A 23,750-nucleotide genomic window follows, 5' to 3' on the forward strand; every position below is an offset into this window, starting at 1 on the left:
CCTCTTCTTTTATGGAAAAAAAAACTTTTGTATTAAAGCAATATGCATACATAGATTTGCATTTAACTCATGGAAACAGATACATTATAATCATTCAAAGTCCAAGTATAAAAGCTGTCTCCTTCATTCCTTCATGGATGTCTGGTTTAGGAGTGGCCCCTCTGCCCTGGGTCCTCCAGAATGTCCACAGGCTTTCCTCCTTTGTCCAGCAGGGGGCGCAAATCTGGGTCTTCAATGGCATCCAGAAGAGCAGCCAGTTCAACCTCCAACTTCCCAACCGTGTCTTCCACATTCTGCAGGAGACAGAAGGCATATTTGTGTGGTTGCTATATAAATAATACAATAATAAGTTGTAGTATGAATAATAGAATCATCTCTCATGAATAATACAATCACTTATTCATATGAATTATACAGTTGCCCAAAACAGCTAGTAAGGTGAGGTCAGAGTAGGTCTGCAGTTTATCAGATGAGATGAATTTAGAGTTTCTCAGCATTTTGGGGGGGAAAAGGTGAGACATTCTAGTGTTTTTTTGCACATTAAGTAAGAGTGGATGTGATGTTGAGTCACAGCTTTGTCGACATCTTATCCACGAAGGGAAATGCTGAGGATTTTTTGGCCGACTCAGAGGGAGAGAAAGCTGACATTTAATAATGAAGTCGACAACAGGGAGAAAAACATCCTGAATCCGGATGATTTTAAACTGCTGCGGGCTAAATGTGACGTTGGTTTGAGAGGGGGGGGGGAAAGCACCTTCTCTACTACATCCAGGCGACTGTGAAGATTTGCATGCTCCTGACAGGCGCTTGAACGCACTGCTCGAGGCCGCAGGTCAGGCTCGGGTCCTGAAAGCAGAACAAGTGAATATCTGAGTAAGATAAACAGTGCAGTGTATAATGTAAGTTTCTAACAGCAAACAAACTGCTGAAAACCATACAAAGCATCAATATACTGATTTTAAAAGGAGTATTTCACTTAAACTCCACTCTAAAGTATTAAGATAAGATAAGATATTCCTTTGAGTCCCACAGTGGGGAAATTTTTATTATTGCAGCAGCAAGTGGATAGCAAAAATAGAAAGAGTGTCAATAGAAAGAATAAAGAGCCATAAATAACATGTAAGTATACAAACAATTTTAAAAAATACAATAGTAAAAAATAGTAACATTATATACAAAAGTAATATTGATATAGAACGATAATATACCTGAGTTTGATATTGTTATTGTACAGATTCAAAGTGAAAAAATATATGTATATATTGTATATATATTTATATATATGTATTGCACAGTCATGTACATTGAAAAGTGCAGTTTGTGAAATTGTCCACGTCAGAAGTGTGTGAGGTTGTACTAGGGAGCAGTGCTGGTTGTACTGGGAGCAGTGCTGGTTGTACTGGGAGCAGTGCTGGTTGTACAGTCTGACAGCTGCAGGGAGGAAGGACCTGAGATATCACTCCTTCACACAAAGTGGATGAAGGAGTCTGTCGCTGAAGTAGATCTTCGTCAGACCAGAAGTAAGGAACAAGAATTAGCAGGAAGTGTCTTCTATGAGAGTAAAAGATACTTCAACAGTTCAACCTATTCTTAAAAAATAGCAACATATATTCCACACATCAAATAGTTTCTCCCTAAAAGAGCAATACAAAGATATAAACTCCAATTTAGGATGCTAAAGGAATAGTTTGACATTTTTAGAAATATTGTTTCTTTCTTGTTGAGAATTAGACAAGAAGGTCGAAACCAGTCTCATGCCTGTACTTGCTATGGTAATTGCTACTGTAGAGCCAACAGCAACTTAGCTTAGCTTAGCATACAGACTGGGAACAGCCGAGCACCCTCATAGCCATTTGGTTACAATGCATGCCATATACCTGCAACGTCTCTGGTCCGAGCCTAGCAAAGGACCTTTGTTGCATGTCATACCCCTTTCTCTCTCCCCTTGTTTCCTGTCAGCCTCTCTGCCACCAACTGTCCAATTAAGGCAGAAAAGCGCAAAAAATATATTTAAAAAAATGAAGAGTGGAAACAGCCTAGTTCTGTCCAAAAGTTATCAGATAGATAGTCTGCAAAAACAGAGAATAAGCATTTTCCAAAAATCTCCTTTATGTGGAGCCTTTGGCACTACAAAATACATGTAAAAAGTGAGAAATAAACTGAAATATCAGCAGCTAACAAGAGTTTTCCAACATATTAATGTGTCTGTCAAATAACTTGAGTATAAATAATATGAGTGGTGTAATCATCCTCTCTCACACAGCATCTAAAACAGAGAATCAAACAGTGCATCAGTCAGCCCATTGAGAAGAACTGTGATGCTCTCGGTGTGAATTAACTTGAGCAGGGTGAGCAGGGCAGCACATGCATTGTTCTGCCACTTCCCTTCACAGTTATGTTTCCAATTATCTGTTTCTCTTTGATGCAGACATATTTGAGGGCAGGCCGGCATTCTCTCTCTCAGGACTTCCATTTTCTAACACCTTCTCAGTGGCTGCGGGCCAAACTTCCATTGATAGCGTTTATACTTTATAAATGAGCGAACCTCTCGTTCATTTACTGAGTGCTGGCAGCGGTTCCGTCGTCAGATGAAATATTTGGAGTGTACACGGACAGCTAAATCCTGACTGTGTGCACTGTTATTGAACATTAATGATGCTGAGGTGGTGTGGAATGGAGCTTCTGTTAACATCATTCATACGGTGGCTGGCTGCCAATGACCAAACAAGGCTGGAGTTTCACCTTTTCTCTTGGAAAAATACAGTTAGGAGCTCCTTTCCTTGCCTCATGTTTGCAAAACCACATAAAGTTTACTCTAACTGCCAACAAACAATGAGAAAACAACTTCAGTATAGTATATTTCACGTGTTTCCTGGTTCAACAGATGACCCAGTTGAACACTTATCTGACAACTATGAGAAAGACATAACTTCCCACCTTTTCCTGCCATTTAATCCTTTCATTTCCCATTTTCTGGCATTTATAACCAGTTTTCTTCTCTTTATTTGAAAAGACATCTTCACATATGATGGAAATTCTAATTTCAGAACAAAAACACCGGGTATTCAGTGTACTGTGACATAAACACAGACGGTGGATTTCTTCTTCTTCTCAGCTGTTCAGCAGCAGCAAATTTCTGATACAGACTAAAAAAAGATAAATTGGTGTTTAAAGTCCTTATTTTTCATCTTTTTGCTCTTTATCCCTATTAGAGAAATATAATAGGAAGATACAGACCCAACCCTAGCAAATCTTTTAGGCCATCATTCCGCCAGCAGAAACAGCCAGAAATGATTCTTGTATCTTATTCTGCACGTTTTGGTCCCGTGTAAGTCCACAGTCATGCCTCTGCATCGGGCTGCCTTGATTTTTACAACGACATCCCTTGGAAACATTTTACAAGCTCCATTACACCGAGCAGAGGGGTGCCAAGTGCAGTACATGCAGGAAACAGGCCAAGAAAAAAAACAAGGGATGGAGGGAAGGTACAGTAAGAGCCGTCTTTGTCAGATTTCTCTCACTGAGCCAACAAAGCAGATGCCTGCCCTAGTGTGACCTGCACGGTGGAGGCTTTTGTTGAGCTCAGTGGGGCGCTGGAAGAGTTTTTGAAAGTTTATCTCTTCAGGTTTGAGTGACGGATGAATAATCGGCTAAAGAAATAGAAATAGGTGGAGGTGGATTCAGATGTGTAGTTATCAGAGTTGTGGTTTACATGGTTGTATTTCATAACAACCACCATCTTCAGCTGTTACAAAATGTGCTGCTGGTTTTCCGATCAGCCAACAAAAAAGAAAAAAAAAAGAGGGGTGGGGCTGGGGAGGGGGGGGTCCAAATTCTCCCAAACCGCAGCTGTGCTTCCATCCATGTGTCAGCTTGTGTTTGTGTGATCAGTGTGTACACAGCACAGCCTGTGCTTTAAGAGAGGAAAACTTGCAACAGAGAGCGACATGCTGATGTTCTTGATGAATGTCTCTCCGACCGAGTCTGCCAGAACTCTTATGAAAAGGAAGGAGCGTCTGTGTCGTATGAAATAAGCGTCACATGTGATTAATGTGGCTGATACAGAATAAGATGACTGGCTGAAAAAGAGTTCTGTTCACACACACACACACACACACACACACACACACACACACACATACACACAAGTCTTTGTTTCCAAACAGCAAGAAGGTATTTGTTCCCGTTTCTGTTGGCTTTCCTTTTTTGGTCCCATTTTTTTCCCTGTCAGAAGTGTTCCAGGAAGTTGGGAAATCACATAGTAAATTCCCCCCTTCTCTTTCTCACACACACGCACACACATGCACACACACACAAACATACACACACGCTCCAAGGAGACACACTTGAGGAAAAGCAAACACAGAAAATGATGATCTAACTCACTGACTCCACCCGAAGACAATTGTGAATGACCATGAGTGTGTGTGTGTGTGTGTGTGTGTGTGTGTGTGTGTGTGTGTGTGTGTGTGTGTGAGTGTATGTGTGCAGGTTCTTCTGGCTCTGTGGGTTTCTTGCACTGACATGAGTCTCTACAGGGGAGAAGAAGGAGTGCAGTCGAGTGCAAAATTGAGAAGTCGGTGCAGGTCAGAGTGTGAGTTCACTGCAAGCTGAATTCTGGTCTGATAGACGCTTGTGAAAAAACCTCACATCAGCTTAGAAGCACCATCATGGACTTTAAACTCCAGTCTTGAGATGTGTGTGTGTGTGTGTGTGTGTGTGTGTATACCAGCATGCACAAACACCTGCATGTACCCTACCATCACTAACACACTTCTTTTTCATGCTTACACTTCATCTGACAACTTTCAATGAACACTTGAACTACTTTCATCTCTCACACCTCAATAGACATTTCACAATTTGACACTTCAGCTGTCAGCTCATAAAATTGCACCAACACTTCATCTGCTTTCATTCATCAGCTGATATTTCACACCTACAGATATTTGAACTGCTTTCATCTCCTGCCCTTTGACCAACGGTTCGACTGCTTTCAGTGCTCACACCTTAACTGACATTAAACTTCTCTTGTCAATTGGTGGGACTAAAGAGGCTTAAAACAGCCCTGCGCTACAACAAGAACCAATTTTGGTAACAAGATGGGGGAATTTGAAGGCTTATCAGATGCCAAAATACTGCACAGTAATTTATAATCATGGTGGCAACATTAAGCACAAGCAAACACACACATTCCTTCAGAAAATGTAGGTATTTCTGCTTTTTCCTCTTCACTTCACTGCTAAAACGATTTGTTGTCAGGTCAAGGAGTTTATTAAGATTAAGCCTTATGTTCATTCCAAACCGCAACATATTTAAACGCTAAATACCTTCAGTTTCCAAAAAAAAAAAGAGAGAAAAGGATAGACTGCTCGTCCTACGCAGCAGCGCTCACTGGAGTAGGTGGTTGGACGGGCCTGATCCTCTACCTCTGTGCCAGCTGTGCACTGAGCGTTTTCAGAGTGAGAGAGACATAAATTAAAGCAAAATACATCATGGATGATAATTATTATTCATGTCTATCACAGTCTCAGTGAAAACTTTCTCCTAACAATCAGTGTGCTACTCTCCTGATCTCTTCTCTCCCTCAGACAGTCAATCAAAAAATGACAAATGACAGCGTAAAAACTGTAACAGCAATTTAATTTAATCTTTTCTTAAATCACATCTAATTTTTTGACACCACTATAGAGCACAGTACCCTACGAGGTGGTGTTCATTTTGCTGTGTGCCTCTCGTACTTGTACTTGGCCATTCTTGCAGTATGAAGTCACTCTAATTCACACTTGAGGTCATTCACTCACAAATTTGGCTGGATTCACTTGGCTCACATTTTGTTCATTTTCCACTGTGGTTTAGTAACATCCGGTAAACAAAGCATACGTACACAGCTAAGACGCAAGCAGACCAACACGCATGAAAGAAGACGTTGTTGTGTGTGACGCTGTGCTGACAGTTTATCAGATGAAGTGAAGCTGGAGTTGTGGTCAAATTAATAACAGATGTGCAGGAAAAAAAAAAACTCCCCCGAACACACACACACACACACACACACACACACACACACACACACACACATGGATTCACGTATATGTGTATGAAGACAGGATGTCAGCTCAGCTTCACATGTGTTCATCCAGCCATCATCTATACACACACTTACACACATCTGGGAGAATCTATGAAACATTGTACCATGATGATATTCACAATAGAGGTGAATTTTTTATCATTTGACTGATGAGAAAACTGTTAAGTTATACTTCACTCATCCATAAATCAACACTCCCAACAGACTGAAGTAGTGATTTGCCCGGCTGATTTTCCAGCTGTGCGTTCTCTGCCCCTTCCTGTGTGACTTTTGACCCCTCTACCTTCCCTCTCCTCCAGACCGCACCCCAACTGCATCCCTTACCTGCTGCAGCGTAGCCAATCAGGAGCAGGAGGAGTCCAACCGTAGAGGTGGGGGGACGGATCATTGTGAAGAGAGAAACCTGTGGAGCAGCTTCTGACAAAGAGTGTTTCAAAGAGTGTTTTAAAAGGAGAGAAAAATCTTCAAATTCAGAACCAGCCTGAAAAAAAAAAAAGGATTTCTCCTTTTCCTCAACTCCTCCCTCCCTCCCTCGTTGCTCTTGGGTACGCTCGCTCGCTCTCACTAATCTCTCCCTCCTTGGATTTGGTTGCGTCCAGTTTCCTAATGAAAACATTAGATGCAGAACAAAAAGCTCAGTATCTGAGAAGGGGCGGGAGGGATGAACTGGGGAGGGGACTCGGATCTCAGCTCACAGCCGCAGACTTTCTGACTTTTAAGGAGGGAAATCTGGTTTTACTTAATTCATTCTGCTGTGTAGGTTTTGGGTTACATCTGTGGCCACTGGCGTTTTCATGTTCACAGTGAATATGATAAAAAAACATGACATAAAGGAACTAACCCCTGTTAAGGATTATTTACAATGTACTCAGTCTCTCTTTGGGCTTCGAACTGAGTGTAAGAAAATGCTGTGATGCATTAAAGATAATTCATCTTTACCCAAGGTGAGGTGGAGGTAGATAGCCTCTCTTTTGATTTTGTTTGAACTGTATTTTTTGATAAAATCAAAAGAATAATAAAGAAGTGGAAGCTGCAGCTCTGGTAAAAACAGCAAGTGTATGTGTGTGTGTGTGTGTGTGTGTGTGTGTGTGTGTGTGCAGGGGGAAGTCAGAGAAATCAAAAATCAATTCAGCAGCAGAGAATGCCCTTTATTATAGCATTGATTGGTTCCTGTTATTCCCACTGAATTGACGTCTCTCTGTGTGACTCACAAACACACACACACACACACATACACACACACACATACAGGCAGACAGGACTGTTACGTAGTAAACGTAGTTATCTTCATTAAGCCAGACTGTCTTCAGCCTCGTGCTGTGCTCACTAGTCTGGCCTCTTAAGCAGATCTGCAGGTTAAGCAGCAGAAAACAAAACTGGAGGAAAAGTGAACCACAAAGATCAATGAGGAGGAGAGAGACAGGAAACATGTTTTCTGTCAGTAGGTAAAAAAAAGCATTGCTAGAGGTCAAGGACAGAACAGTCACTGTATATAAAAAGAATTATAGACTATACTTCACACATGAACAACCTTGTAACCCATTGATTTATTCTATAGATTTAAAAACATCACTACAAACTCCTACGTCTGGAAAAAGACAGAAAAGATTGTATTTTATTCTACTTATTTGTTGGTTTAATAAGAGCAACGTGCTTTAATAAACACTGCTGTAAATATGGCAGAGCTAGCCCCTGGACACATGTTATATAGTCACCCTAAAGGAGAAAGTGATATTAAGATATTATATAAAAGTTATTGGAATGGTTTATAAGCATGCAACATTACAAAAGGAGAATATTAATGTTAATAAAGATATCATTCATCCCACCATTATGCTACATTGTGAGGCACTAATTAAACCCTGTGCACAATACACTAAAGCAATAAAGTGGGGTTATTAAAAAGTTCTCTAATGATTTGATATTGTGCTCCTAAAACATTGTCACACTCACATTATCTTTTTTCTTCAGGTATTAAAATGAAGACAGTGTAACCAGAGATATAGGATTTTTTTTTCTATTTTCAATCCCAATTGATGCTGATTTAAGTGACAATCTATCAGACTTCACACAGCTCCCACTGCAACTACAAAAGGCTTCATACAGCTTCTTCCACATATGAAGTCACCAAGACCTGTAAACAAACAATGATGTATAAAAGCACAGGAATTCCATTTTAATGGTAAATGGAGTGGTATAAATGTTATATAATTAATGCAATTTACATCCCAACAATGTCAATTTGATTTCCAATACTAGAAGTAATTATAAACCCCCCTTTTCCTTACAATTGAGGTTATTTTTATGAAGTATGTTTTATTTTATGCTCTATTTGAACATTTTTATAATTCTAATGTCCTCAGTAATTCTGCACATCGACAAGTTGTCATGTGAACGGTGCATGAAGCATATTTGTACTCTATTTTAGGTTGTACTGTTTACTTTAAAAATACTACTAAACAAATACCAGTATCATGGCACTGACTCTCAGTAATCTCCTGAGACTTCCATGAATCAGAATAATATTAAATGTGAATGTATGTCAAAGTTCAGCTTGTGACCTGTCATTCAGGTAGTGAATGTTGGGTCAAATCTGACCAGCAGACACATGCTGAGGCACAAAGCGTCTACATGGACACAGAGTGAGAGGATCATGGCGTCCAGTCATCTGGCGTCACGCTGATCTGTGGTGTGACAGACTGCTAGAGGCGGGGTCACCTTCTCACCGTCTATTTCTGTACAACCCTCTTCTTTCTGCTGTCGATGTGTCTGTTTGTTTTGTTTGATATAATGCCCGCCAGTCATATGGTGACCGAGTGTCCTCATGTGAAAGATGAGTGACATCTCTCCAAAAACTGTGACACTTCAGGGTCAGGACTTGTGTTCAGAAGTAATGAGGGATGAGGATTAGGTAGGGGTCATAATAATGGAGGGTAAAACGTATTTTAGTGTGTACAGAATGATAGTTAATGTGTGGTCCCCGTAAGGATAGTAAGTCCCCGTAAGTCCCCGTTTTGCACACTGCAGCCATTAACCTATGTGACACAGAAAATAAAACCTGAAATCTTTCTCTATTAAATTGAACAATATGCACCGTCACCTTTCATTATTTCATCCAGTCTCCCCGTTATCTCCACCTGAAAATGGACCTCACTAAACCTTGTTGTTGCCAAGAACTGAGCTCAGCCTTCGGTGCCCGTCTGGCCCCTGGCATACACTGCCTTCCTGCCACCGTTTAAGGAACTAAATCTGATTTGGGTGAGGTGTGTGTGTGTGTGTCAAGTCTTTGACTTCATCAAAAGGAACAAAGCTGCGCCTTCTGCTTTTTAAGACAAGCAATTAGTTGACCCTTAGTTTACTTTGACTGTGTCCTAATCCTATTGTAGAAATGATGTACTTAAAAAAATCAGCAGGGTTTTCTATGTCTTCCTGTTTGATACAACAACTGTGTCACAGTGCGTCATCACTTCATCATATAATACTGTATTTATCCAAAAAATGTAGATAGATTTATTAACAATTCAAACTGGTATTACCTTTTGTTTCCATGGTTTGTAAATTCCTCCAATTTGTAATCCTCATCAGTCCTCAAAGGCTCAAATTACAATAAGACATTTTTTCCATGCCTTGATATTTTCAGCTGCCTGGCACACATAACTCAGGACATCTAAACAACACAAGTTATATTTGAAATCCTGCAGACTAAGTGATCGTCTGCTGCTAAAAGATTGCTCTTTTTGCTCCTAAAGTGTCTCTTTTAAACTTTTATTCAAGTCAGATATGTTTGTGTGTTCTAATGGGACACTTAAAAGCATAATTTTGCTCTTGTGTGACACAAGAGAAACATTTGAAGCACTTGAAGTACTTGAAGCAGTTAAAGCAGTTGAAGCACTGAAGCAGTCCAAATGTCCCCATGTGCCCTTCTGGAAGCCTTAATGGTTTTCTGGTTGGGTCATGTGTCTCTCTGGTTAGCTGAGGTGTTGTTGGGGTTTAACCTTAAAAAACTATCATAAAGGTTTAGCATTGCATTCCTATCATATTTTCAGTTTCATGATGGACAGTTTTATTGTTAAGAATCAATGTCCGGGGTTGAGCATAGCTCAGCGGGTAGAGCACCCGCCCCATGTGTTGAGGCTATAGTCCTCATTGCAGGCGACCCCGGTTCAAATCCCGAGCCAACCGGTCTTATCCTGCGTGTCATTCCCCTCTCTCTGCCTCCTGTTTCCTGTCTCTCTACACTGTCCTGAACATTAAAGGCAAAAAAGCCCAAAAAATATACTGAAAAAAAAGAATCAACATCCATGAAGCAACACCAGAAACATAATCTTTCTTAACTCCATGCATTCTTCCTCCTTGTCAAAATTGCCCACATTACCCATAATGCACATTTACTTGATTCCTTCAGCTATACTGATTAGAGATTATTTGTAGCCTTCAGCCCCAATCAAGTGACATCAGTCAAGGCAGTTTGTGTTTTTTCACATATGCAGCAGAACTTCCCAAGACCTTTAAGTAGACTCTGATGTGTAATGATGAGTTCCCCTTTAAGTACAACATACACTCAGTGAGTCACATAGCACCTTATCATTTGACACATCAATTTACACCTGCCCCATGTTGCTGGGATGTGTCAACCTGGGGAGCAAATGTGATAAAAAATTCAGTTTTTCTGAGGCGTTGCTGTACTTTGATGCTGGGAAATAGGACAGTGGAATACCCTGATGTGTCAGCACTTATCTCATGTCATGATGCTGCCAGTGTGTGTGGCCCTTTAGGGACCAACCAGAGTGGTTACCTTGTGCAAGATGGTGATGCTGTCTCTTTTTATTTTATAGTATCTGTGTGTTATTGGCCTGGTCAGTTCCATGTATTGAATTGAGGAATTGAGGCTTTCTATCAAGCAGGAAATCATTTTATCAGTGAGCCAAACAATCAACACACTTGTGTAGTTCTTTATGGACTATCAACACACATATTATAGTTTACAGGCAAGTGTCAACAAGTCAAGTCAAGTCAATTAGACCTTTTGGGCGGATCTAGATGGAATAGTACCTGTAGATACTGATAATAATATCAGTATAAAATAATAATTACTGGAAATGTAGATAGTTACTGGAAAACATCTCTACATTAATTTCCTTTGCTGTGTCCGATTGCTTACGTGATAAGATCTGCACTATGCTGACACAGTAAACCCCACCCATCTTACACTGCATTCACTACTCTCATATTTACCTGCAAATACTTTTTGAGCCATGTCTGCCGAAGGGATTATCTCTGATTATACACAATCCCGGAGTGGTCTGAGTTGGTGCACAGTCATTATCTGGAAGGTGCCTGTCCAGTGGATGCATCACTGTTGTTCCCAATTTTTGGATTTGAGGGACATGTTGAAAATTAGATCAGGGCTGAATTGGATCTGGACTGCCTGCTGAGTGCTGGCAGAAGCCAATTTACCTCTTCTCCACTTTCCCCCAAAGTCTCTGTTATCTGTCTGGCTGGCAGCGTGTCTCTCTCTACAGTTATACTGCATGTTCTCTTCGGTTGTGTTATTAAAACTTTTCCAGGGCAGTCGTGCTGCCCTTCAGCAACATCCTGCTTCATTTTTTTTCCTACAGCTGACATCTGACAGCAATGCACCGAATGAAGATTGTCTACTGATGACCCTAGTGTATCTCAGAGAGGCTAAAGGTGATTTGCCTCGCATCTTGATTCTAGACACGTAAAATGGAGATATGAGTGTTACTTATATATCTTTCTCAGATCTGGCCTTTTTCTGGGTGCAATCCTTCATTTCTGATCCTCTCCTCACAGTTGTCTCTTCTGTTTGGTTGAGCCTACAGATCACTGCTCCCTAGATAAACCCTAAGTCTGCATCTATCTCCTTAGACCGTCTGATTAGCACTACGTCACAGAAAGGAGAAGTAATCCCGGTCTGCGACCAGGAATAGAGCCCTGGGAGGGGCCAGGCCACTGGAGAGATGCTGCAGAGCCAACATACATGCGTCCCTGGGTAATCCCGTCTTAAATAGCCCCTGGGCAGGGAAAGAGGGAGGGAGCTGGTGCAGGGGATGTTACACTGTGGTAGCAGTACCTGTCAGTGTCCACTTATCCCTCGGACACACCACAGCAGCCTGAGGAGGAGAGGGACCAGGCTACAGATACAAGACTTTTTGGACTTTAGGAGGACGTTGCTTTTTCCAGGATGAACTTTGCAGCCCAATTATTCTACTCAAGCTACCTGAGCGAGCGTCTCGAGCGATTGTATTGTCCAAGGCCTGCAATCAAAGACTGCGATGAGAATGACCCCTTCTGGCAGAGGTGGGAAATTGCAACATGTAGTAACCCAGACCCTTCAGATCCCTCAGAACCCTCCCCTACCGAGATTAGTACAGTAGTGACAGATTTGGACCCTGCCCTGGACAAAACTCAACCTCCATCCCAAAACCAGGACAAGCCACAGATTCCTGCTGCACTTTCTAGTACGAGTTCAGAGGCAGATGCTACTTCTGCAGCTTCAGAGACTCTTTCTCTTTCTCCTCCTCTTTGTTTGCAGTCTCATCTAACAAACACACCCTTAGCTGTCGTATCTCCCCCTCAGCCACTTTCCCCTCACCAAAATCTTGAAAGGGAACCAACAGAAGCCCCTGCAGACTCCAAACTCCCTTCTGAAAATCAACCCTCTCCTCAGGTGGTTCTCCCCAAACCTTCTCCAGCTCCATCCAAGCCCCCAACAGCAAACAGCAAATCTTCCACTTGCCCACCTGTTACCTCCTCTTCCTCAGCTCTTGTTCCTTGTAGAAGAGTGCTACTCCCTTCCATCCATGCCCTGGTGAACTTTCTCCTCCACATGGTCCTCTACGTTATTCTCCTTTTTTTTGACAGGTAATTCTTATATATTTTAAGAGAGACAGAGAGTTGCAGAAAGGATCAGAAAGTTAGTGAAGTAAAGAAGTGGCTCCCTAAGAATCTAGTGCAGTACTGTGCCACCATACCAATACTGTTTGATAAATATAGAAGACATCAGATCCAGGGTCAAACAGGGGATGCAATACTTGTGTTTGTTGTAACCAACGTGGAAACTTTCTGACACATCACTTCACACTTCTGGTACCTAAGTAGGGTAAAACAAACCAGACAACGACAGAAAAAATGCTGTCTGACCCAAGTCTGGTAGATGTAAAAATACAGAATTGTGCTTATGATGATGAATAATCAGGGTCATATAGTGCTGGGAGATATTTCCTCCCACATGCGCTTTGTTTCAGTGGGGAAAGGAAGTAGTACAACAGGCAGTTACATTTCAAAAAAAGCCTAAGAAGCTGAGATAAGTACAATGATGAAAGCCTGGTGGGCTATAATGTCTCCTTCACTTTTTGCTTCATCCTCACTTTCGTTTTATTTTTGTACCATTTAAAATGAAAAGGACCTATTTTTACCATTTCAGCTCTTCATCTGCTCTTTTTGAGGTTTGATACTGACTGCTGTGCTGCTCTTTTTGCACCTTTTGATGTTGTTTTTGAACCCTGCTTTTGAACCAGTGCACTCTAATCACAGGTGTAGCCTTGGACTTTACCATTTACAGCTATGCTAAAGAGCACACTGTGTGCTGGAATAATGGACTGACAAGTGGGGCAGAGGGCAGCAGTGGACACAGGGGACCAGGTGAAAGGTCACAGTATTGTTTATGGCAGATCATTGTGATATAAATAGACCAGGATGTTCTCTGGATAGTGCTGGCAGCACTTGATGAAATTCAGTTTTTGTTTGGGAAAGCTGCTCCACCTGGTGGCCTTTTGATAGCAGATAGGACATTTGTCAACCTCAGCTCTCCATTTGTTTTTTATTTTACTCTTCTTGAGTTAAAACGTAGACCCGTATACAATGTTTCAAACTTACTTGTTAACCATTTGTGATCTGCTTTAGTGGCTGGGTGACAGGGTTAATCTCTGTATTATAATCCTATTATTATGTTTACTCTGTGTAAAGGGCCTCCTGGGTGACTACATGGTTACAGAAGAATCCACAAATGAGTCAAGGTGTTTAATCCAGTTTTGTGCAATGTCATTTGAGAAATGAAAGTAGAATCAGTGTTTGGAAAGAATCCAAGCTATTTAAATGAGTTGTACTGTTTGATTATATTCAATAGACCTTAACTGAGCTGTTATATATCAAACTGTACTGCCTTTGGCCCTAAATTGCCACTTTAATAGTTTGTTTCCTAAAAAGAGGAGCTGAACGACCCAAATTTTATATTTTTATTTTTATAGATGTAATCTATCACAGGAACTCAATGCTCGGTTGACATGAAAGGTGAATCAATTCATCTTAGACTGAAGGATCGTGTGTGTGTGTGGGTGGGTTAGAGGAGGTATCATTCACATACTTTAATGTCAGGGTTGAGGTCAGTTCAATTTCAATTCAATCAATTCAGGAAGTAGATTTTCTTCAAAAGTCAAAACTGTAAAATGTGTCACTTTAGAAAGTTTCTTACATTGAGCCTTAAATGTCAGCGACTGTGTTGCAGTTTCAGTGTATAATTAGAATTTGGTGAACAAATAGTGATATTTAAAGCCTGCTGTGTGTGGGTTGGGCTTGCAGGTTAACAGATCATTGTCTCTAACACTATATAATGATGACTCATGCTGATTGTCTTCCAAATCCTTTTCCTGACTTAAGATATTGTCTGCCAAAGGCCACGCAGACACATCACCACTGGTTCATATCCAATAGAAATCTTTATTTGTAAATTGACCGACGTAGAGTCTATGATGAATACAGTACACTTTCACCCCTGAAAGTTTTCTGTCCAAATCAGTTCTAAAACAGCTTGAAGTTTACCCATTTCATCAGAGTTTGTTCCAAGGGACCCACTTATGGAAATGTTCTTGTTATTAGTGATTTAGATTTGAATTTCATAAATCGCGGCGATATAAATTAGGTCAGCTTTTTGTGCCGCCTTCGGTACAGTCATTTTTCGACAGACTAATTTTTGCTAATTTTTGGAGAAGTCAACAAATCACACACACATCCCCAGCAAGCATTTCCGAAGTATAATACAGTATTTTGGGATTTTGTGAATATTTATGCACAGATTCTAGTAATCCATCAAAGTTGTTGTTGCATAATAGTTTGGTGGAAAACATGCAATTAAATGCATGAATTGATCTGAAAAGTCTTTTGGGAAGTTCCAGCATCATTGGTTAACTATTTAAAATCAACAAACTATCAAATTTACATAGATTTGGATTTTACACAGCATATATGTTTGCTAATTGTTTATCTTCTGAAATGAATTTTAAATCTTATTTAAAACATCAGAGCTTCCTGACCACAAGTATTCAACACACAACACTTGATACATTTTAAACCAGTCAGTGATTTCCATACTGATGCATAAGCATGCAACAATTACATACAGCAGGTTTTAGATGTTAATTTTGATTTACTATACTGAAAGTAATGAAAGTTTGGAAAGCAAAACTGAATGGAAAATGATTGTATGTGACTGTACACTGTTCTATAGGATTTATCTATGTGTGTCCCATATGTCAAAATGTTATGGTACTTGTATGAATTGTCTGTGAACTTTCTGACAGTAATCTCAAGAGCAGCATATCTCACATGGATATTCGCCTCTTCTTTCTGTCCAGAGAGGAGTTGCGTCTGGGCCCCTCGCAGCCTGGCGGCCCTTACAAGGGAAGTTTTGTCGCTAATGGCAACGTAGGCCGCAGACCCACCCTCATTGAACCGGAGAGGCTGAAGGACTTTGGTGAGGAAGACCTTCTCAATGGGGACGTGAGAGTCTATGAGACCAGGGTGGTCGGGGGCCCAGAGATCGTGCTCATGGACCCGCCCAAGACCAGACGACTCAGCGAGTTCAGGGCCGTCGCCAGACCTCCTATTCAGTACCTCCGCTTTGAGGACATCAGTGCTGCGGCCTTCAGGATCCAGTCAGGGATACAGAAGACACCCTGCACGGTACACTCAGATAATATGAGCACACATTGTGTGCAGTGATGGGGGTACAATGGGTGATCATTGACCTCTTAGGAGAGGAAACACAATCTCTATCAATACATGAACATAATAGCAGCTGTTCTGGTTTGGAAATGAATCTAAAATGATGTTTATATACAGTACATCTGTGACAAAATATGAAAATCCTGCATACTCTGTAAATACAATGTAACTTCATCAGCTGAATTTTCTTCTTTTTATGAGGCAAATATCATATAAAGTCTTTCAGTATATATCATATAGATATCAAATATCATTAAATGCAATAGCTGCCCTTTTTTAAAACTAAAATTCTGTCCTCAGGTGTTATTAAGCATAATATCATATGTTTCTGCTCAATATCAATGGAATTGTTAGTTTGCACATTTGCTGTAATGACATTGTGTTACATTATTTAGTGCTGGGAAAATGCAGTTTCTAAAATATAATCTTTCAAGTTAAAGCTTATCAAATCAAATTCGACATAAAATATATATTTTAAGACGTATGAATTTATTGTTCATTTCATTTCAAACCCAGTTTCCTAAATTATCATGATAGATCAACTGAATTTAGAGTGTTTGACCTTCTGTACAGCACAGATTCCTTGTGTGATTATACACAGAGCTGTTCTTAAAACTTGTCTTTATGTTTTTCAGTACTCCAGACTGTCTAAACAGTACGGTATGGAGATATATCTGAAGAAGGAGCACCTGCACTACACAGGCTCCGTGAAGGAAAGAGGAGTGCTGTACCTGCTTACCTCCCTCACACAGGTAATACTGAGAGAGAGAGAGAGAGAGAGATAGAGAGAGAGAGAGAGAGGGAGAGAGAGAGAGAGAGAGAGAGAGAGAGAGAGAGAGGATGATCTCTTCCGGTCTGTTGGGTCAAGTCTGTAGAAGCTGCCTCGTCAGTGTGATCTACTAATCTGTGTGTACTAATCATGCATGTTAAATAAGCATACTGACCTATGTGGACAAAAATAGTCTAAATGCAGTGTTTATAGGCATTGGCTTTAAAATGTGCCTTTTTGCATTTGTGTACTGAGTCATATTTTAATCATTGTCAAGACTACTAGCAAATTTTGGGTTTTTAAACTTCTCAAATGTCAGCTTTAAGCTATTTTGAGTTTAAGTGCTGGTGTTGGATTGAGCACACTGATGGAAAAAACACTTCCAACTTCTTTATCCTCTTCAGTAAAGCCATAAAACTGAAGAGGCAAGGCTCAGGCCAGGAAGCAGGAAACAACTCCACTGATAAAATTAGCTTAAGAAAGATCATATGGAGAATTTCACTGTGGTTGCAATGATTATATGCTATCATAAGGCCAAACTCTTAATTAAACTGATGATGAGACAATGTTTTATGTTGCTTATTTAAAGCCAAAAATCAACCTGACTGATGAAGAGAAAAGAGTTCATCTTATTTATGCTATATTAGATAAATGCAAAGTGTTTTATAACATCTTTTCTCTCACTTCACGTCTCTCCAGGAGCAGCAGAGGAAGGGTGTGATCGTGGCCTCAGACTGTAACTTCTCCATGGCTGTAGCCCACCATGCAGTGGAGTTGAAGATCCCGGTGTTTGTCATCATGCCGTCATGCTGCTCTTCACCTCGCCTCAGGATCTACAGAGACTACGGCGCCATGGTCATCTCCTACGGCAGCACCAGCCACGACTCCATGAACCACGCCCGCCATCTGGCCAAAGAGAACGGATACCTCTACCTGGAAGAGTCAGTCTCTTTAACATTCACTCAGACATTCGATGTAGCAGAGTTCAGAACTATGTGTAATGGCTACTGAATTATGGGGGCATGTGAGCCAAACAAGTGAAGAAGAATCACTCTCTGGAACAAATCTATACAGTGGTATTATGTTAATTAAGAACTACAACCGAAATCATCTCTTTTTTCACTTGAATCATGTAAGCATAAACATAGAAACTACCCAATAATCAATCAAATCAACTTTTTTTCACAAGGCAGGAAAAAGACAGGTGTAACTCATGACGTTAATGATGGCTGCGTCCATGACCCTGGTCATTGTTAATGTTAGTGAACCTGTGCTTCTTCTTGTAAATCATAATATAGACTGGTTTCATCTTCTTGCAAGGTGCATGGATGAAGGAAAGTGTCTTGAAGGACCACTGTTGTAAGATTTAGGAGATCGGTTTGCAGAAATGCAATATAGTTTTCAAGGTATGTTTTAATCACCAAAAAGAGGAATAATTAGGTTTCCTATTCCTTAGACTGAGCCCTTTACAGTATATCTACACAGGGAGCAGGTCAAACCTAATGCTGGCTCTCCAGTGGGCCTTTCTTGTGGGAACCTGAATGATGAAGAAAAAAGAAGTCTTTCACCTATATGTCTTTCACTATGTTGGTTGTCAACTCTACCCGCCCCATCTAGCAAATTTGCACATTAAGACCCAAATACAATGTGTTCAATTTAACAAGAGTGCTTATTAATAACAGACACGGGTCACATGTTAATACCAAGTCTGAATGGAGTCATATTGTAACAGAAGTCAAGAAGTTTCAGAAATGTAGAAATCTGAAATAAAAACAACAAACTAATGTATAACACTATGTTTACTTCTCGATGCGGTGATAGAAGTTCAGAAATAGAAATAATATTCATACCACAATTTCCCTTTTGTTAGATAACAAAGACAGATGTATTAATTCTGTCATCTACTGAATTAAGTTTTCTGAGAGAAGGTGATAAAAACGTGTATAACAATACAAAAAACTTTATGAAACCCACAAGGTGTGCTGATCCCAGAACCTTTTTCTTTTTCTCTTTTCTGGTGTCCAGAGATGAAAGTGCAGCGTACCTGGCAGGACTGGGCACTGTGGGCATGGAGATCTATGAACAAGTGTCCAAACTGGATGCAGTGGTGGTTCCTGCTGCTGGGCAGTATGGTCTACTGGCTGGTACAGCTGCAGCCATCAAACACCTCAACTCACGAATTCTTGTAATCGTAAGTAGATGCTCAGAGGTTAGAGTCTAGTGATTAAGGGAAGCAAAAGAGAGAAGAAGCTCACACCAGTGGTATTGGTAGAGTGAGTCTTTCTCAAAATGAAGTCACATTTCCCATACACCCTTGTTTCTCATTGTAAATGTGAGGTTGCTACCTGCCTCCTACATCTCACTGGCGTTGATCCAAGTGTGTTTTCAATGTCCTCAGATTTCTTTATCAAGATCAGTGTGCTTGAAATGTTTCCCCTGTTTTCTCTCTTGTTCCATCATCTGCAGAAACACAGCTGAAACTCTCACTATGTTTGACTGATAGAGGCATTGAAGATGTACAACATCTATTAGTCACTGCATGTTATATGTGCATACATTGAGTGTACAAACATATCTGCATCATATTTAAGAGAAAACACCACTTTTATCCTTAAAGGGGAAAGTTAGATGAGGGAAGGCTGTAGAAGAAATGTTGGTTTGTGAATTAATCAACTGTATGGGCTTTCTTCAACAGGGAATTGAACCAGAAGGTTTCCCTCTGCTGCTACAATCCCTGAAAACAGATGGTCCAATCAAAGAAATGCACAGCAACCCCAATAAGAAACTTTATGGAGGTAAACTTAGTTCATATCTGGAAAGATGTTTAAAACACTTGCAAGATAAAATACAGAAAGGATCCATCATAGTTCACACATTTAGTGCAGAACTGTAATGTGATGTGTAGGTTTAAAAAAATCTCATCATTATGTGCACATTTTCCTGTTAGAGGCTCTTCACTCTCTCTGCTGCAATAACAGAACATATGTTGATCTTCTGTCTGTTCTCAGATCTTATGCAGCGCTCGCTCGGTATTAACACCTTCCAGCTGGCAAAGAAACTGGTAGATAAAGTCATCTCTGTCAGGTACTGCATCTCTACATCACAGCACATTCACACTTCCAGCCTTCTTTTGAAAGCTTTAATCTAAACTTAGATATACATTCTGCAAAAATTACATTTTGTCTTTTAAAATACTGCCTGCTGAATATCAGATACTTGATTTTAGAAACTGGCTTAACTTTAGGACGTGCAAGTTATTCAACTTGAACTAACGCAGCTGTCCCGATGTCTTTTCTTTACTTGCTCACAGTGAGGAGGATGCTTTGGTAGCGATGTTGCGCTTTCAGGAATTTGAGCGCTCCACTGTGGACACAGAGGGAGCCATGGGACTGGCTGCCATCCTGGCCGGACAACTACCAGAACTGAGAGGCAAAAAGTGGGTCCCACTTGTTAATATCATGTATACCTCCATGAGGTGCATAAAATGTCCTTACAGAGAGGTCAGAGGTCAGAGTCAGCTGCATATGGCTGGTGATTTTAGCAGAATCAAGTATTGTGTGTATCCATAGCCTGATATATCATTTTCCTCTGTGCCGTTGACCTCCAATGTTGCCCAAAAACTATTAAAAACTCGTCAGTGAAGCAGATGGTTGCACTGGTAGTAATGTTCCTTTGTTACAAAGAGTTTGAGCATGGTACTTTGTGTAGCAACAGCTCCAAAGACTAATAACAGTGATCATGTTTCAGTCTCCAGAGAACAGTTCTGTGTATGGCAAAGGAACCACATTCCTGCTGTACCAGAACTACTCTCTGGAGACTGAAAACATCATTGCTGTTAATAGTCTTTGGACAACAGTGACGGTCTACTGCACAGAGGAATGACATAAATCAGGCTTTGGAGACACACACAACACTTGTAAGCAGGATTGATTTATTTTTGGTTTGCCTCTGCACAAGAGATTTGCAGACACTAATAAAAATATTATCTATCCTGGCCCTGGAACTTATAGGGAATCAGTAAGGGGTTGAAATTGTGTTCTCCTGTTGAAGAAAGTTCTTACTTCACTGCTATCTGCTAAGGTCAGCGTGATGTTAACTGCTATGAATATACTTTGATTTATTTAACTTAAAATATGATTTCATGCCTAAATATTTCCTGTGTATGTGAATCCGGGTTGTTTGAAACAATGTCAGAGCCATTTTTATCATTGTAACTACAGTTCAAGCTCTGAGGGTTGAGACATTTTTCTTAAAGCCTGAGAAAAGCTGACGTTTTGGCAATACGGTGATGTCAGCACACTAATCCGATTGGCTGCAGATGAATCAAGTTTCCCGTTCTGTATTCCTGTTTCTGCTGCAGGGTTGCTGTGGTGGTAAGCAGCGCTAACATGGAGCTGGAGCTGGTGAGGCAGTGTGTGGACCGAGCCTTGGTGCTGGACGAACGGGTCAGTAAATTCTCCGTGCAGCTTGGAGAATGGCCAGGAGACATGGCCAAGCTGCTGGACATCCTGTCCAGAGAGGATGTCAGGTGGGTCAACATCTCAAACATGTTTTGTAATGCTCCTGCAGGCTACAGTTCAATCTCTCAAGTTGTTACAGCATAAAAGAAGACTCTTAATTCTCTGCTCTCTTTGTCTTTTCCTCCCACAGGTTGTTGGATGTCTGCCATCGGAGACACAGTGACAGGTCAGACCTCTTCAAGGCAAAGGTAGGCGACTAATCTCTCCTCTTCCCCTTCTTGTCTTTCCACCACCTCCATGCCAATCTGCTCATCTGCTTTTGTTGTTGGCATTGATTTGGCAGGATTTACAAGGCCAAGAATAGTCGAATAAAGAGATATGACTTCTGTTTTATATTTTTGGAAGCAATCTGTGTTTAGCTTACATTGCAAGAAATATTAGTACCACCATCTACTTTAACAAGACAACCCTTATAAAAAGGTTACAAATTGTAACTTATGTCTTTAATAAGGGTTAATACATAGTTTACTCATACTTTATGGAACAGTAATAAACAATGAATAAGAGTAATTTGGGGTTGCTGAAAAATCCCATTGAATGGTTGGACCAATTGATCACTTCTAGAAAAGTGCTGCACACAATTTGAATCAAAATCCACTTACTAACAACATATCAACACTTACAACTGCAGGCCTGATGACTTATTAAGTGAGAAACACTGAAAATTGAATAATGATTGTTGTTTGAACATGTATAACTGTGTTAATACCAGAGTCGATAGACAGCAGTTTTTACAACCTGATTATAAAGTATTAGTAAATAATTGAGTAATCATTAATAAAGCCATACATTATAATGTATAATATCTTTATAAATGATGCCTTGTTCGAAAGTGGTACCAAAATATGAGTTGCACTAGGACAAGGTATCTCAATTGTATAGGAGTGTAAAAATCAAATTTTTATTTTAAACAAATGGGATTTAAAAAAACTTGATTCCTTTTATTCAGTAAAATGTCTGTTTGTTAAAAATAATGAAAATTGCATTGGAAACAAGCAGAATTGTCTCGTTATGGCTCGCCTCTGCATTATTTCCTCTGCAGTATACACTGTTAAATTGGCATCAGCTATTCACTATTTATTCACCAGCAGTGTCAAAAGGTGAAAGGTGTTGCATAATTAACTGGCAACTTGGTCACTGCTCTAATTGTGTGTGTGTGTGTGTGTGTGTGTGTGTGTGAGAGAGAGAGAGAGAGAGAGAGAGAGAGAGAGAGAGAGAGAGAGAGAGAGAGAGAGAGAGAGAGAGAGAGAGAGAGAGAGAGAGAGTTTGACTTAAGCCACTTTCGGGGACACAAACTTAACACCAATTAATTGGTTAATTGGTTAATTGGGGACAGCTTGTGCAACTGGGGACAAAGTGGGGACAATAGATTTTTGGGTCAGTGGTTACAGTTAAGGTTAGTGTAAGTCAGGAAATTAATGAAAATCTATTTAAGTACCCCAGAAGTGACAGATGTAAGCCTATGTGGGTGTGTGAGTTTGTGTGTGTGTGTATATGTGTGATGTCAGAGAGCTAACTGTAACTGTGTGTTGGCAGGTGGAGTGTGTGGTGGAAACCAGGGATAAGACACAGAGCGTTCAGCTGCGCAAGACGCTGAATGAGCGCTACCCTTATCTATGCTGGCTGGACCGGTGATCACAGCAACATCAACAAAGACAAACTGTATTTGCAATAGGAAAGTTTTAATAAAAAACAAGAAGATGAAGTGACATATTCAATAAAATGTGAGATGACTTGCAAACACATCCTGTAACTATGACATGAACTCTGTTACATAAAACTCATTAAGACAATGGCTGTTCAACAAACCTAAGTGTATACAGACAAGCCTTGAGATTATAGAGCAAATATTACTCATTTTACTTCTACTACTTACGCTGCTATTGTTCTTGAATCACGCCACCCTGTAATTACAGTGAAGTGGTTAGACTGCACTGAGAGGATGAATTATAGTTCTTATAGTTTACCATGACTGTAGACGCAGGCTTCCTCCTCCATTGAGCTCCTGAAGTAAGTAGCTCCCTAAAACAGGCATAAAAAGATATATTTTTCAATCCATACTGTTTTTAAACTGTTGTATATATTTCTGTATTTATACTGTTCAAGGTGGTAGTGTCAATCCAAGTACAATTGTTCTCCAAATAAAAATGGACAAACCTCCATGACCTGCCCTGACTTGTGGTGTTTGGAGGGACAGTAAAAGAAAACCCTTGATCATTTCCCTCTACTTTGTCTCTTAAATAACTTCTAGAGCTCTTCTTCATGGTTGGTTTATTCTCCTGAGAGTAAAAGTGAAGCAGGATGTGAAAGTAGTTCCTACACTACCCATTCCTGATTGATGGCTGGA

General features: G+C 40.3%; 2 protein-coding genes across 2 annotated transcripts; one reads left to right on the forward strand and one right to left on the reverse strand.

Moving 5' to 3' along the window:
• LOC128373361 (placenta-specific protein 9-like) lies at window positions 1-6,696 on the reverse strand. Its single transcript, XM_053333657.1, has 3 exons — window positions 6,416-6,696; window positions 755-846; window positions 1-293 (listed from the first exon to the last, which is right to left on the reverse strand). Exons 1-3 carry the CDS (start codon window positions 6,477-6,479, stop codon window positions 147-149), a joined length of 303 nt encoding a protein of 100 aa, XP_053189632.1. The 5' UTR covers window positions 6,480-6,696; the 3' UTR covers window positions 1-146.
• Window positions 6,697-12,296: 5,600 nt separating this feature from the next.
• On the forward strand, window positions 12,297-23,620 carry LOC128373357 (uncharacterized). The gene is made up of 11 exons (XM_053333653.1): window positions 12,297-12,412; window positions 15,745-16,072; window positions 16,750-16,866; window positions 17,583-17,824; window positions 18,909-19,074; window positions 19,579-19,678; window positions 19,892-19,967; window positions 20,194-20,319; window positions 21,244-21,411; window positions 21,534-21,591; window positions 22,940-23,620. Exons 1-11 carry the CDS (start codon window positions 12,297-12,299, stop codon window positions 23,036-23,038), a joined length of 1,596 nt encoding a protein of 531 aa, XP_053189628.1. The 3' UTR covers window positions 23,039-23,620.
• Window positions 23,621-23,750: the final 130 nt, after the last annotated feature.

The sequence above is a fragment of the Scomber japonicus genome, chromosome 14, assembly GCF_027409825.1.
Source record: "Scomber japonicus isolate fScoJap1 chromosome 14, fScoJap1.pri, whole genome shotgun sequence".
NCBI lineage: Eukaryota > Metazoa > Chordata > Actinopteri > Scombriformes > Scombridae > Scomber > Scomber japonicus.

What these genes read in the sequence shown, in the direction of transcription:
- LOC128373361 (XM_053333657.1), bottom strand. Translation starts at nt 6,479, where the DNA reads ATGATCCGTCCCCCCACCTCTACGGTTGGACTCCTCCTGCTCCTGATT. An exon ending in GATTGGCTACGCTGCAGCAG is followed by an intron (nt 847 to 6,415) that starts GTAAGGGATGCA and finishes TTCTGCTTTCAG; the next exon opens with GACCCGAGCCTGACCTGCGG. An exon ending in GCCTGGATGTAGTAGAGAAG is followed by an intron (nt 294 to 754) that starts GTGCTTTCCCCC and finishes TGTCTCCTGCAG; the next exon opens with AATGTGGAAGACACGGTTGG.
- LOC128373357 (XM_053333653.1), top strand. Translation starts at nt 12,297, where the DNA reads ATGAACTTTGCAGCCCAATTATTCTACTCAAGCTACCTGAGCGAGCGT. An exon ending in TGCTTACCTCCCTCACACAG is followed by an intron (nt 16,867 to 17,582) that starts GTAATACTGAGA and finishes ACGTCTCTCCAG; the next exon opens with GAGCAGCAGAGGAAGGGTGT. An exon ending in ACTCACGAATTCTTGTAATC is followed by an intron (nt 19,075 to 19,578) that starts GTAAGTAGATGC and finishes TTTCTTCAACAG; the next exon opens with GGAATTGAACCAGAAGGTTT.